The 14,343-nt window shown below is 43.0% G+C and overlaps 1 protein-coding gene across 1 annotated transcript; it reads left to right on the plus strand.

The window, feature by feature from the left end:
* The first annotated feature begins 5,513 nt into the window (after window positions 1–5,513).
* KRT35 (keratin 35) lies at window positions 5,514–10,562 on the plus strand. The gene is made up of 7 exons (XM_036754675.1): window positions 5,514–5,984; window positions 7,247–7,329; window positions 8,169–8,325; window positions 8,400–8,561; window positions 8,670–8,795; window positions 10,049–10,269; window positions 10,421–10,562. The coding sequence occupies exons 1-7, from the start codon at window positions 5,514–5,516 to the stop codon at window positions 10,560–10,562; spliced, it is 1,362 nt and encodes a 453-aa protein (XP_036610570.1).
* The last annotated feature ends 3,781 nt before the right edge of the window (window positions 10,563–14,343 follow it).

A 14,343-nucleotide genomic window follows, 5' to 3' on the forward strand; every position in this document is an offset into this window, starting at 1 on the left:
TTTCAACCTGAGTTGGTTTGCCCCAACCTGGTGGCCCTCTGTGCCTGGGAGATCACCAGATGGGTGCCAGATTCAGTGTAGACACCTGATAGGCTTAGCTCCCTGTAACTCAGAACTCAACTCCCAAGCTCAATGGGCTTAATTTGTAGATAAGATTCCAAATGTGAGTCACTTTGCCCAGCTGGTTTTTGTTTCTAAAAAACCCCAATTTTTTGGGTGGTTTCTAGTTTCTCCTACTATTTCTAAGGGGAGGGGCTATTAAGGAGCTAAGTTATTGATGCTGTGGATAGAGAATTGTTTCCAAAGTGAAGAAGACCCCAGGGTTCAAGCCCCACTTTTCATACACACTAGCTCATCCTCCCCTCCCCTCCTCTCCCCTCCTCTCCTCTCCTCTCCTTTCCTCTCCTCTCCTCTCCTTTCCTCTCCTCTCCTCTCTTCTCTTCTCCTCTCCTCTCCTCTCTTCTCCACTCCTCTCCTCTCCTCTCTTCTCCTCTCCTCTCCTCTCCTCTCTTCTCCTCTCCTCTCCTCTCCCCTCTGTCATTTAATCTTTTAGCATAGTAGGAAACTCTGTATGATGCAGAGAAGGTGCTAAACTACATTGAAAATCAATAGTCAAATGCTTGCTATGTGCTAAGGTCTGGGGCTACAAAGAAAATGCTAGCTTTTCCACAGCACTCTAATGGAGGAGACTGTATAAAATTAACTATATTCATACAAGAATGTACAGTGCAAATGGGAGACAATCTCAGGAAGACACTAGCATTAAGGACAGGGAAGGCTTCTTACAGAGGTCAAGATGTGAAATGAGTTTTGAAAGAAACTAGGGAAGTCAAGAGGTAGAAGTGGGGAGGGAGAACATTCTGGGTATGGGGGACAGTCAATGAAAAGGCACAAAAGTTGGGAGAGAGAGTGTCCTGTGCAAGGATGCTGGATGTTTGAAGTATAAGAAGTATGGGGTAAAGTATGAAAACACTGGAACGGCAGAAGGGGGGCAGCTTGTTAGGGGTTTTAAAGACCAAACAGAAGATTTTTTATTTGATCCTGGAGGTAAGAGGGAACCACTGGGGTTTATTGAGTAGAGAGGGTAGTATGGTCAGATTCTATGCTTTAAGAAAATCACTTTGACACCTGAATGGGCTAGACTGGGAAGAGATTTGTGGCAGGATGACCAATGAGCAGATTATTGCAATAGTCCAAGTGTGAGGCGAAGAGAGCCTGCTCCAGGTTGGTGGCTGTGTGAGTGGAGAGAGGGGCACATATACACAAGATGTTGTGAAGGTAGAAACAAGACTTGCCAACAGAGTGGATGTGGAGGGTAAGGATGTGACTGGAGTTGTGGATGACTTGGAGATCTTCAGCCTGGTGAAGTGTCTTTGACAGTAATAGGCAAGTTTGGAAAAGAGGAGGTATTTTAGGAAAGATAATGGTTTTAGTAGAGGGAGTTTCCTATCCCAGAAGTTCCCCATATTAAGGAAATCACAGATGAAGTCCTTATATCTATCCTATTGAGCAGCTAGGACTTCTTATGACCTCTAATGCTCTCCTTCAGTTTAGGTAGGATTTGAATAGGCAGAGGGGAGATGGCAAGAGAGTTAATGCTGATTCCTCTCCCCTCCGCTTCCCCTCAGTGAAACCCCTTCTAAGCAGCTCACTTTTACTAGGCATGGAAATCTACATAAGAAACTGATAATCTCTGTCTGCACTACTTTTTCTTCTAGTAACATCTGGCACGGAGAATCTTGAAAATAGCACTGACTTTCCCCGAACTCCTCCAGAATTTTCTCTGCCTTGATCTTCAGGAGTGCTGGAGTCAAAAGAGAAGCTGTCTCGCTCATTCTAGAGTGTCTACCCCATGGAGGCCTCCAAGGGATAGAGAAGGTACCTGTTCTCACATGCATGGAGAATGAAAACAACATCAGAGCTCTCTCTGGCCTCCGTCTCAGTGGCGTCCTTTTGCACAGATATATTTCCAGTGATGAGAGGTAGCTGGCATCTGCTCAAAACCCTGTGGTTGTGTTCAATGTGCTGTGGTGCTCTTTCCTGGGGCTTCTGGGGCATGCAGATGACATGTTGACTCATGAGGCCCCCAAACATTGCTTCAAAGAGGGGGCTCTGGCCAAACCCCTTTGGAGATGTGTTCTATGTATTCAAAACTTTCCTAAACACATAACCACCAGTTGCTTAGCAAAAGTCTAATCACAACAAATCAGTGTCAAAACGTCCTTGGGGACAGACGGATGCCAGGGTGAGGCATTGATTTTTCCATTGTTGGACTTGACAAAGCTCATCTTTTAACTTGGACTGTCAGTAATGGCTTGTTCTAGCGTCCTGGGATGAGGGCAGAACCTAGTTATAGGAAGACAATGTGTCTTAACAGAAAGACAAAGCAATTCCAAACCCCATGATGGGTCAGCCATTAAATTATGTAACTCAACTGTACACTCCTTTCTCCATATCCACTGATTCCTTTCCACTCTGTTCCATTTCCACTAGAGGAGACACTGAGGTATGATAAATAAAACAGTGGACTCAGAAGACGTGCTAGGGTTTTTGTCCTGGCTTTACCACTCATAATCTATGCAACCTGGGGCCAAATCACTTCCCCCACTTTCGGGGGCAGCTAGGAAACTTAGCAGATAGAGCATTGGACCTGGTTCAGTTCCTGTTTCAGGTACTTACTAGCTACGTGACCTTGGGAAAACCACTTAAACTCTTTCATCCTTAGTTTCCTTAACTGTAAAATGGGGATAATGATAGCTTCTACCTGCTAGAATTTTGGGGATAATATATGCAAAATGCTTTGCAAACCTTAAAAACTAATAGTGCCTGAAACATAGTAAGCACTTAGTAAATGCTCTCTCTCTCTCTCTCTCTCTGTCTCCCTCCCACCCCATTTTAGCTAGTAGTGGTAATAGTAGCTTCAGTTTCCTTATCTGTAAAATGAAGAAATTAGACTAGATCACCTTGAAGGTCTCTCACAGTCTCAAAATTTCTTTTTATGAGCCATTCTATCCTCTGACCCTTGAAATACAGATTGATTTTTCTGTTTTAGGAAAAAAAATATCTTAAGCATAGAGTTGGAAGGTATCTTTGAGATCATCTGGTCCGACCCTTTCATTTTACAAAGGAAGAAACTGAGACCCAGAGGAGAGTGATGACTTGCCTTAAGACTAGTTGGTGTCAGAACTGCCACTAGAACCCAGGCGTCCTGATTCCTAGTTCAACGTTCTCTAGTACATCATGCTTTCTTCTTGAAACTTTCTCAATTTCATTCAGTCACTTCCATGCTGTAGCAAGTGTATAGCTATATGTTGTAACTTAATCCAGTGCAATAAATATATATTAGATGCCCACTGTGAGCAAGGTGCTGCTGGGTACTGAGGATACAAGTACAAAACAAAACAAAATTCCTATTCTGAAGGAGCTAACTGAGGAAAATACAATGTGTAAACATATATATGTATAAATACATAACAACATACAAACAAAATAGAATACTTATAATTAATTTTCTGTTTATAATTTATTTTGTGATATATAATATAAAATAATATGTAAATATAAATATTACATATGAAATTGAGGCAGGAAAAAGTGCTAACAACTAAGAGATCAGGAAATACTTTCTATAAGGAGGTATCATGTTAGTTGAGCTTGGAAGGAAACTAGGGAGTCTAAGAGACTGGGGTGAGGAGGAAGTTCATTCTAGGCAAGGGGTACTGCCTACGCAAAGGTATGGAGGCAGAAGATGAAATATGGAGTATAGGCATTATTTTGCTAGAATATTGAGAGTCAGAAGAGGAGTAATGTGCAGTAAGTCTGGGAAAAAAAGTTCAAGCCCGACCATGAAAGGTTTTCAATACTCATGTGGAATCTCCTGAAAGTCTCTGAAACAGGAATATCCATGACCTCAAAGGAATAGTATTCTTAAATTACCAACCAGAGAGAGGAGGAGAATATATAGCTTCCCTCAGAAATGGCAGGAGTGAAATAAGTAGAGCCAAGAGGATGAATTATTAGATGACCACAATAACATAAAAGAAAAAATGAGAGACTTCAGGACTCTAATCAATGCAATGGCCAGTCTTAATTCCCGACGATTGGCCATGAACCATGCTTCTCTGTTCTTTTTTTCTCTTCTTGATAGAGAAAAAGCTTCAGGTGTGGAATGAGACCAATGTGTTGGTTTTTTCTGCTTAATGATGCCTTTTTTTTGGTTAAGTAGGAAAGAAGAGAGAAAACAAGCATATATTAAAACACCAGGCACTTAAAAAATATCTCATTTCATTCTCATGACAACCCTGGGAGGTAGGTGCTATCAATATCTTCATTTTACAGTTGAGGAAACTGAGGCAGACATCAGTTAAGTGATTTACCTAGGATCACACAGCTAGTTTGCGTCAGAAGCCACATTTGAACTCAGCTCTTCCTGACTCCAGGCCCAGCACTCTAGCTGCTGTGCCTCCTGGTTTCCCACAGAAGGGTTCCGTGATGGCATCATTGAGAAGTGATATTAGTGTTTCAAAAAAGGTCACTAGAACATTTATTTAAACATTTCAGATTGATAGAAATCAGCATGGGTAGTTTTAATATGAGATAATCTTTCACATGAGTAACATTAGCTAGCATTTATATAAGGCTTTAAAGTTTGCAGAACACTTTATGTATATTTTCTCATTTGGTCCTCACAACAGGGATGTTCTATGATTATCCTTGTTTTATAGAGGAGAGAATGGAGGCATGGAGAAATTAAGTGACCTACTCAGAGTCACATAGCTAGGAATCAGGATTTGAACTCAGGTCTTCCTGACTCCAAGCCTAGTGCTCTATCCTCTTTACCTAGCTGCCTTTCTGTTAGAGCTTCCATGAAGTCTAAGACTGTTCCTGACCTTTCACCACTAACTAAATCAGGTCTTGTGGTAATAGAATGTCCTCAGAACTAGGGTCTGCTCCTGGGTTCTGCTAGGTCACCGAAGGGTCTTCAGTATCTCTTCCCCTTGCTCCTAGAGTTTCTGACTTGGTAAAACCAAATGTTAACTGCCAAGGAGATGTCCTAGTGGCTAGACTGGAGCTAGCCTTGAAGCTTCCATGCTCTAGGGCTTATAAAAGGAGAAATTGCTGGTGAAAGTGAGGGATTGGATGCCAGTTTCTAGAGCCTGGCTCCCACGCTTGGTTAACGAGACTGAGGTCTGAGCTCTGATGACAGGTCCCTTTGAAGAATTAACCTGAGACTCTCACCCCAGCGACATGGAGTGGGAGAGATGAGTCTTAACTTAGCAGTCGACCAAACGGAGAGTGTTTTTTATGAGGCAAGGCAATATTCACGAGCGGCTAAATAACAGACTAATGAGATGTTCTGGTAGAAATTTAGCATTAACTTTAATGAGGAGAAAACTCTTTGTAACATGCCAACGCCCACTGGTATGGGGATATAAGAGTCAGAGCCAGGTAAGGGCTTTCAGGATCTGGGGGACTTGCTTACCCTGATCCACAAGCAACATCGTGCATGTACAATGGCTTCCCAGGGCCACAAAACTGCCTTCTCTTCTGGCTCTCTCAAGGGTCTGTATGGGGCAAGTGGGGGATCCACACGAGTATCCACAGTATACTCTAGCAGCTCCTGTAAGCTCCCAAGTCTCTCTCATGGGGGTCGGAGCTTCTCAACCTGCTCTGTTGGCCTAAGCAGACCCAGGTGTAGGACCGCTAGCTGGTTGCCTGCTTTCTGCCCTCCTACTAGTGGGTTCTCTTCCAGTTATTCTGGGATTGGAGGCTGGTTTGGTGAGGGCATCCTAAATGGCAATGAGAAGGAGACCATGCAGTTTTTGAATGACCGCCTGGCCAACTACTTGGAGAAGGTGCGCCAGCTGGAGCGGGAGAATGCGGACCTGGAGGGCAGGATCCGAGAATGGTGTGAGCAGCAAGTCCCTTACATGTGCCCTGACTATCAGTCTTATTTTAGGACCATTGAGGAGCTCCAGAAGAAGGTAAGAGTCCAGACACCAATATGCTATCACTATACCTTGGAGATCTGCTTCCATACAGGTTGGATTTGACGTCTTCTGGTGACCCAGGAGATACCACACAACAGATTTCCTCCCAATCTTCACTCAGACCAGGAAGGGCATGCACACATGACTTGAGGTCATGGAACCCTAGATTTAGAGCTGGAAAGGACCATAGTCCAACTTCTTCATTTTTACTGATAAGGAAACTGAAGTCCATTGCACATTGGACTTAGAATCAGGAAGACTCATCCTCATGAGTTCAAATCCAGCCTCAGACCCTTACTAGCTGTGTGACCCTGGGCAAATCACTTGACTTTGCCTCAGTTTCCTCATCTGTAAAATGAGCTGGGAAAGGAAATGGCAAACCACTCTAGTATCTTTGCCAAGAAAACCCCAAATGGAGTCACAAAGAGTTGGACATGATTGAAATGACTGAGCAACAAGATTAGTAATTTGCCTAAAGTCCCACAGATAGTAAGTAGAAGAAAGGAAGGCAGGGAAAAAAAGGAAAGAAGGAAAGAAAAAAGGGAGGAAGGGAGGAAGGAAGGAAAGAAGGAAGGAAGGAAGGAAAGAAGGAAGGAAGGAAGAAATAATAGAAAGAAGAAAGGAAGGATATAAACATGTATTAAGTGCCTACTGTGTGCCAGACACTGTGCCAAGTACTTTACAATATTATCTTATTTAATCCTCACAACAACCCTGGGAAGTAGGTGCTATTATTAGCCCCATTTTACAGCTGAAGAAACAGAGGGAGACAGGTTAAATGACTTGCCTAAGGTCACACAGCTAGTAAGTGTCTGAGCCCCAGTTTGAATTCAGGTTTTTCTGACTCTAGGCCCAACGCTGTGAACACTGTACCACTTGGTTGCTTTTAAACAGGTAAGCATCAGATCCAGAATTTGAACTTAGGTCCTCACTAAACATGACACCCTTTCTATTGTAGTACATTGCCTCTATAAAGAAGTCTCTCTCTCTCTCGATCTCTCTCTCTCTCTTTCTCTCCTCAGCCTGTGTTCCTTGAAATTATGGCTAGCAAGAGAGATATGCAGCCAGAAAAAAAAATCAGATTCTGGGGGACACTTAGACTCTTGCCTTTGAGTTAGATGAAGATCTTGTTCTCCAGGAGCCTGGAATGAAATGCCCCAGAAGGAACCTGATCCATTTCCATCTGGCTTCTACCCCACAGCATTTCTGAGGCTCATTCATTCATTCACTAATTTATTCTGCCCTTTTGTTTCCAGACTCTGTGTACCAAGGCGGAGAATGCCAGGCTGGTGGTACAGATTGACAATGCCAAGCTGGCTGCTGATGATTTCAGAACCAAGTAAGTTTTCTGGAAGAGTCAGGGAACTGGCCTTCTCCCTAGACATCCTCCCACCTTCCTATTAGAACCAGGATACTAATAATGCTGCAACTAAGTGTTTTGGATGGAAACTTGGGACGGGTGTAGTGGAAAGTCTATTGGCTTTGGAGTTAGAGGATCTGGGTTTAAATCTTGCCTCTGATCTTTACTATCCATGTGTTCTTAAGAAAAGACTCAGCTGTGTTGTGCCCTGTAAAATGTGGAGGTTGGATTAGATGAACAAGTCTTAAATTGGGATCCTTAGATAGTCCATGGATAAATTTCAGGAGGCCTGTGAACTTGGATGGGAAAAAATAGATTTTTTCAATAAACTGTATTTATTAAAAATATATTTATTTCAATAGTTAATCCTATGCATTTTATTTGATGCATTTAAAAACATTTTTCTGAGAATGAATCCATAGGTTTCACCAGCTTGCTAACGGGGTCCATGACACAAAGAAAGGTTAAGAGTCTTCAGTTTAAATAGTGTCTGGGATCCCTTCTCACCTTAGATGTATGAGCCTATGAAATACCACCACTACAAGTGGAAGTGTACTGATTTTTGATCTCCAAATTGGAGGCAAGATGGCAAAGGGAGAAGAGCCAAGTGGCTGGATTCAGAAGATCTGGATTCAAATCCTGTCTCTGAAGTTACTTGTATGCTCTTGGACAGATTATCTTTTCTGGGCCTCTGTTTCCTAGTCTGTAAAGCGAGGAAGGTGGTCTCTGAGGTCCATTGCACATCTAGGTCTATAAAATAGGCATTTTATCTTGCATCACTTAGCTGGTGGATTCCTGGGACTACTTTATGTACATAGGTATGAGACAGAGGTATCCCTGCGCCAGCTGGTAGAGGCCGACATCAATGGTCTGCGCAGGATCCTGGATGACTTAACCCTGTGCAAGGCTGACCTGGAGGCCCAGGTGGAGTCCCTGAAGGAGGAGCTACTCTGTCTCAAGAAGAATCATGAGGAGGTAAAGACCAACCTTTGAGGCTGGATTAGTGAGAATCCGTGAGATCTTTGGCTTATACTTATTTTTCCCTGTAGGAAGTGAATGTGCTGCGCTGTCAGCTTGGAGATCGTCTCAATATAGAGGTGGACTGTGCCCCTCCTGTTGACCTGAACCGTGTGCTGGATGACATGAGGTGTCAGTATGAGACATTGGTGGAGAACAACCGCCGGGATGCTGAGGATTGGTTCAACACCCAGGTAGGGGATAGACCACTTATTGGCAGCTCTGGCCTCTCAGCACCTCTGGTGCCAAGTGATTGGCTCTTGACTCAGTCATTTTTTTGGGGGATGGTGGTGGTGTTTCAGACAGAGGAGCTGAATCAACAGGTGGTATCCAGCTCAGAACAGCTGCAGAACTGCCAGTCAGAGATCATTGAGCTGAGACGCACAGTCAACTCCCTGGAGATCGAGCTGCAGGCCCAGAACAGCCTGGTGAGCAGCACCCCTGAGACCCTTTAAAATCTAGCTGCACAGATAATAAGTGTTCCCTCCCCCACCCCTCAATTCTTTGCCATGTACAAAATGCAGTAAATATCCCAGGATTTGGGCTTCTCTGGGAGTGAAGGGCCCCATGCAAAGGAATGTGGATGGCACCCTGAGCCCAAATCTTAAATCTTGTATAAAATACAGAATGATTGTAGACTCAAGACCCAGGAGCAATAGACAAGTCCCAGCAATGGCTTCTGTGTTTATGTAGGTGAACAGATAAAGCTTATGAGTAATTACTAGTTACTCACAGATGTCAGGAAACAGATGAGATACCGTCTAGGTCACAGGGGTTGGTGACACATAGAGAATAATGGACTGATCTCAAACGAGATGCTTATTTGGATTTCCAATCTAGCATGTGCCAACTTAGTGCGACCTTGCCAGTGTCTCATTGTTTGGCAAACTCATTCTATTGTGGCCTGGCCAGGTGAGTTGCCAGGTCCTCTCACTCTCCCAGATTTTCCCTTTCTAGATTCTGGAACTTCAGCCATGGGGAAATTTGCTTAGTCTGTACCAAATGAGAGAGCAAGGCATAGGAGATTGGGGGAGGGGGGAAGCCTTGAAGCCAGGAAGACCTGGGTTCAAGACCCATTTCTGACTCATGCTGCTGAATGACTCTGGGGAAATTCTTCACCTTTCAATGCTCCAGGAATTCTCTAAGACTATAAATAAGTGGAAAACAAAGTGTCAATTTTCCTTTCTAGAGGGAGTTTTTTATGTGGAGCTCCATATGCAAGTGAAATCACACCTATTCCACTATGACAAATACATTTTTGGGATGGCTTCAGTCCTTCTAAGTGAATCTTAAGACAAAGCTTTGCCTCTTCCCCAGCAGCCAGCACATAAACAATTGCACCTGGAACCAGGGTCCCTCCAGACCATTAATATGCAAACCATCCACTGGTGCAGATCAGGGACTCTTTTATAATTGATAGCATTACAGAGTTTCCTTGAGGCACTGTGAGGTTGAGTGACTTTCACAGGCCACATATTTAGTTTGTGTCAGAACTTGAACCCAGGATTTTCTAACTCCAAAACCAGCCCTTAAGGCACTACTACACTGCTTCTCACATAGCAGGGACTTAATTGAATTGAGTTGTATGAACAATGCTTTTCAAATGGGAATGAACAAAATCACCATCAAAGCCACATAAATGGTAGCTTCGCTTAAACTCATCTTTCTTCTCCTTCCCTAGAGAGATGCTTTGGAATCAACCTTGGCAGAAACGGAAGGTCGCTATAGCTCCCAGCTGTCCCAGATGCAGTGCATGATTGGGAGCATCGAGTCCCAGCTGGCTGACATCCGCTCTGATCTCGAACGCCAGAACCAGGAATATAAAGTCCTTTTGGACGTTAAGGCCCGACTGGAATGTGAAATAGCCACATACCGGGGCTTACTGGAGAGTGAAGACTGCAAGTAAGTGTCATTGAGGGACAGGCAACTGTACATTTGGTCCTGAATACCCTTTACAAAGTTCTGCCTTTCTCTTCTTCTAAGTTATTGATTTGAGTTTTGAAAAGGAATCTTTGAATAATGGCACTTTCTTCTATTTTTTTCTTTGCTTTAGGCTCCCCTGTAACCCCTGTACTCCTGATTTCTCACCCTGCAAGCCCTGCCTCCCCTGCCCCACAGCTGCCTCCTGCAGCCCCAGTGTGCCCCGCACGGCACCACGTATGGTATGTGTGCCTTGCCCTGGGGGCCGGTACTGAAGTCAGGCTGCTTGGAGAAGCTTCAGGATCCTTTATTTCAGGGTGTCTGTTGGATGAAAAATGCTCTTTTGGGGTGTGGCACGAGGTCCTTGGTCTTGACCCCACTTCTGGGGAAGGCTAAAAAATAAAAAGTTTTGAAAGATTTACTCTAAATAAGTCCCTAAGGCTGGGTTTTCTTGAAGGTCCCAACTCCTCATCATTTCAATATTTCAATGGGTGTCATGGTCTCTGTTCTCGGGATGTCTCCTGTATCATATTTTGCTTCTGGACACTGTTCAAAATGGATACTGAAATACACAGGAGTGCTTTTGTTAGCTGGCTAATAAAGGTGATTTTGCTCTGGCATCTCACACCCTGCTTTCACAGTGGCTGCTCTGTTTGTTTATTTGGTTTATTCCCTAAGAGCTACTTGAAAGCAAAAGGATTATTGCATCTAAATGGATGAATTGCAAGGCTTGCCCAAAGCGTCGTGGATGGAGGAGGGGAAGAGGGGGATACAGATCTGGCCTCCCTGGAGTGAGACCACTCTTGACCGTTCCATCTGTGGTCTTTCCTGTGCTGAAACTCAGCTATTTTTTCTCTGTCCAAATCAGTGTGAAAGAGTTTTTGTTTCTTCAGACCGGCTTTCGGGGGACAGTCTCTGGCTCAGTGTGTCCTGGACTCATTCCAGCTAGAGTCATGGTAACTCTCTTTCAGAATAGCTGGGGTGAGTCAACTAGAGTTTAGTTACTCATGGCATGTGAGAAGCAGGGTTGCTTTTAGGTGGGAGAAGAAATAGGAGTATCATAGCATTTAGGACCACAAGGTACCAACTCCCTTTGTTATTTTAGAGCTCAGTGCTTTAGAAGATGCTATGTCTCTATTCCATATGCACAGATGTGTATGATACACATATATGGTAGCAGCTAGGTGGTGTCCATATAGATCCCTGGCCTGGAGTTGGAAAGAGCTGAGTTCAAATCCAGCCTCAGACACTTATAACTATGGGACCCCGGGCTAGTCTTTAACCTTTATTCACCTCAGTTCCTCATCTGTAAAATGGGGACACACTGGAGAAGGAATGGCAACCCACTCCAGTATCTTTGCCAAGAAAACCCCACGGACAAGTCCATGGCATCACAAAGATTTGGGTACAACTAAACAACAACACATGCACACACACATCTTAATGTTCAGATCACATATTAAAGAGACCTGGGTTGAAAGACACAAGACGTCATCAGAGTTGCTGCTTCGGAGCTCTATGACCTTAGAGAAGTTATTTCCTCCCTCTAGGTTATAGGTAAGTGAGGGAGTTGGATTGACGTAGAAAACTCTGACATCCCATAGTTCTTTGCCACTTCCTTCCTCCTTGCTCAGTTTCAACCTATGAACCATCCCATTTTCATATTTTCTTGCTTCAAACACAGAGAGAAAGCATTTCTCTTATGCCGAAGGATAGCATCACCTTGCAATGCTTCCCAAGCTGTAGGATGTGACTTCAGCAGAGGGATGGAAGTGTTTCACTTGGGACTACTATGGAAATGATCCCTGAATGCAGAGAACAAAAAATTCAACTCAATAAACATCAATTAACCAATCAATCAATATTTTCTTCCTCAAACTCTCATTTCGTTTCTTATTTCGTTTTGCATCTTTCGTTTCATTTCTTCTATTCACTTTTGTAGTCTTTGTGGTCAAGTAATACTTTTTCCCCTCTCAGGCTCTGTTTGCAGTTGTGGGGTTATTTTCCCCCTTCTGGGTTTACCTTTTGTATGTCTCTTAATCTCACCATAATCTCCATATCACTGCTGGTCTGGATAGGGTAGCTGGTATTGGGTTTAAATTCTTTTTTTAATTTTTAATTTTTTGTTTCTGATATTAGGTTCCACCCTTTGCTTTAATCCTTAATCCCTGGCTTTTATCTCAGTCTCTTGGTGGCCCCTTATGGTTCAGTCGTGACTAGTCTTTTTATCTTGTTTGCATGATCCTCAGTCAGGAGCTGGCTCTGTCCTTTGCACTTCTAGACTGGATGGAGGGGCTTGCTTCTGAGTCTTTTCATATTTCCTTATCATTGGTGTTTCTGTGACTGTTTTCAGTTATTTGCTAGTTAATATGGGAGGGATAGATTTCTCTAGATTGTCACAATTCTCTCTTATCCAATAGTCTTTGAGTACAGATAATTTAACTACTTCTGAATGTAGACAACTTTACAAGACTAAACTGTATCTAGACGAAATCTCTCTGGGAGTAGAGACAAGGGTGTATATCGAAGAGATGTTGTGGAAAAAGAAGCAACAATATCATGGGAGAGGTTGATATACTTCTATTCCTTGCCACTCTAACTCCTGACTCCCAACAAGTATGCTTCCCATCTATAAAAATCAGTCACAATGATACTACTGACTCTTAAACATGAAACATTTACTCAATAAGATGAAAGCAAGAATAATTATAACATTTATTCATTAAAAGGCAAAAGGCCAAATGGCCGTTACATTTACTCAAAATAAGACAAAAGTAGGAAAAAAATCAAAACATTACAGCCTACACAAAAACCTGGACTGTACTTTCCCACTGATGTACAAGATGTCTGGTGGGTGTGGGAGTGGACATACATTTAAAGAAACTGAGCATTGGGTCACATGAGTAGGGAAACCCCTGAGCTGGGGAAAACTCTCTGATATCTTTATGGAACAGTTTAAGCCACATGTCACCTGCTGGGCAAAAAACTTCCTTGCTATTTATCTATCTGCTCCCCATCTGGTCTTCACAGTTGTCCTTCTAGGAAAAACCTCTTCTCTACTATCCATGGGTCACTGGAGCGGTGCCAAGCTCTTCCAGGACACAGCTACCCTTGCTGAGGAAGGCTTGAGTTCTTTTTTAACAACAACAAAAAAATAACTTCATATCTTCCAGCACAATTGTAAATCCTGTCTTTTACCTCTTACTTCTCTCTTAAGCTGGAGAGAATGGTAAAAAACAATACAGGCACCACTGTGAGATTTCCCCTTTCAGGCTATGGTCCTAAAGGGCAATAAGCTCAATAAGCTCTTCTAACACAGGGAGGTTTCTGCTTTCCTCCAGCTGGCTACCAGCCAATACTCTCCACCAATCAAATACTTCCTCTCTTTAGCTTCGGATACTTCTTTTCTTTTTCTTCTTCTTTTCTTCTTCCTCTTCCTCTTCCTCCTCTTCCTCTTTTACTTCTCCTTCTTTTCCTCCTCCTCCTCCTTCTTCTCTTTGTCCTCCTCCTCTTGCTCCTTCTCCTCCTCTTTATTCTTTTTCTCTTCCTCTTCCTACTTTGTGTTAATCTGGTATCTTCTTTTTGGCTTCTAATGCCTCAAATCAAAGCCTCATCTCTCTCTCTCTCTCTCTCTCTCTCTCTCTCTCTCTATATATATATATATATATATATAATGCATGTTGAAAATCTCCCCAAATCTATATTTCTATTTGTTATAGCACAAAGAGATAACACAACAATCTTCCCATAGTCTGCAAAGAACTCTGGAAATTTGTAGTCCTTCAAAATGCTGAAAACATTTAATATGTAAATGAACTGATGGAAAACAATACCTTGTATTGTATACCTTATTGCTGAGAAAGACCATTCTTTTTCTGGTCCTCTTAAAACAAATTATTTCTTTCCTCAAACACTTTTATATGATGGGCTGTGTCTCCAGCTGATTTTTATCACTGTTCCACACACAAACTTCCTTTTCTTCCCCTTTCAGCACCCCAAATGTCCACATAACAAAGAGGGTGGTACCTTGCATAAGAATGGAAGACATTTGGGTGT

The sequence above is a fragment of the Trichosurus vulpecula genome, chromosome 4 (assembly GCF_011100635.1).
Source record: "Trichosurus vulpecula isolate mTriVul1 chromosome 4, mTriVul1.pri, whole genome shotgun sequence".
Classification (NCBI taxonomy): Eukaryota; Metazoa; Chordata; class Mammalia; order Diprotodontia; family Phalangeridae; genus Trichosurus; species Trichosurus vulpecula.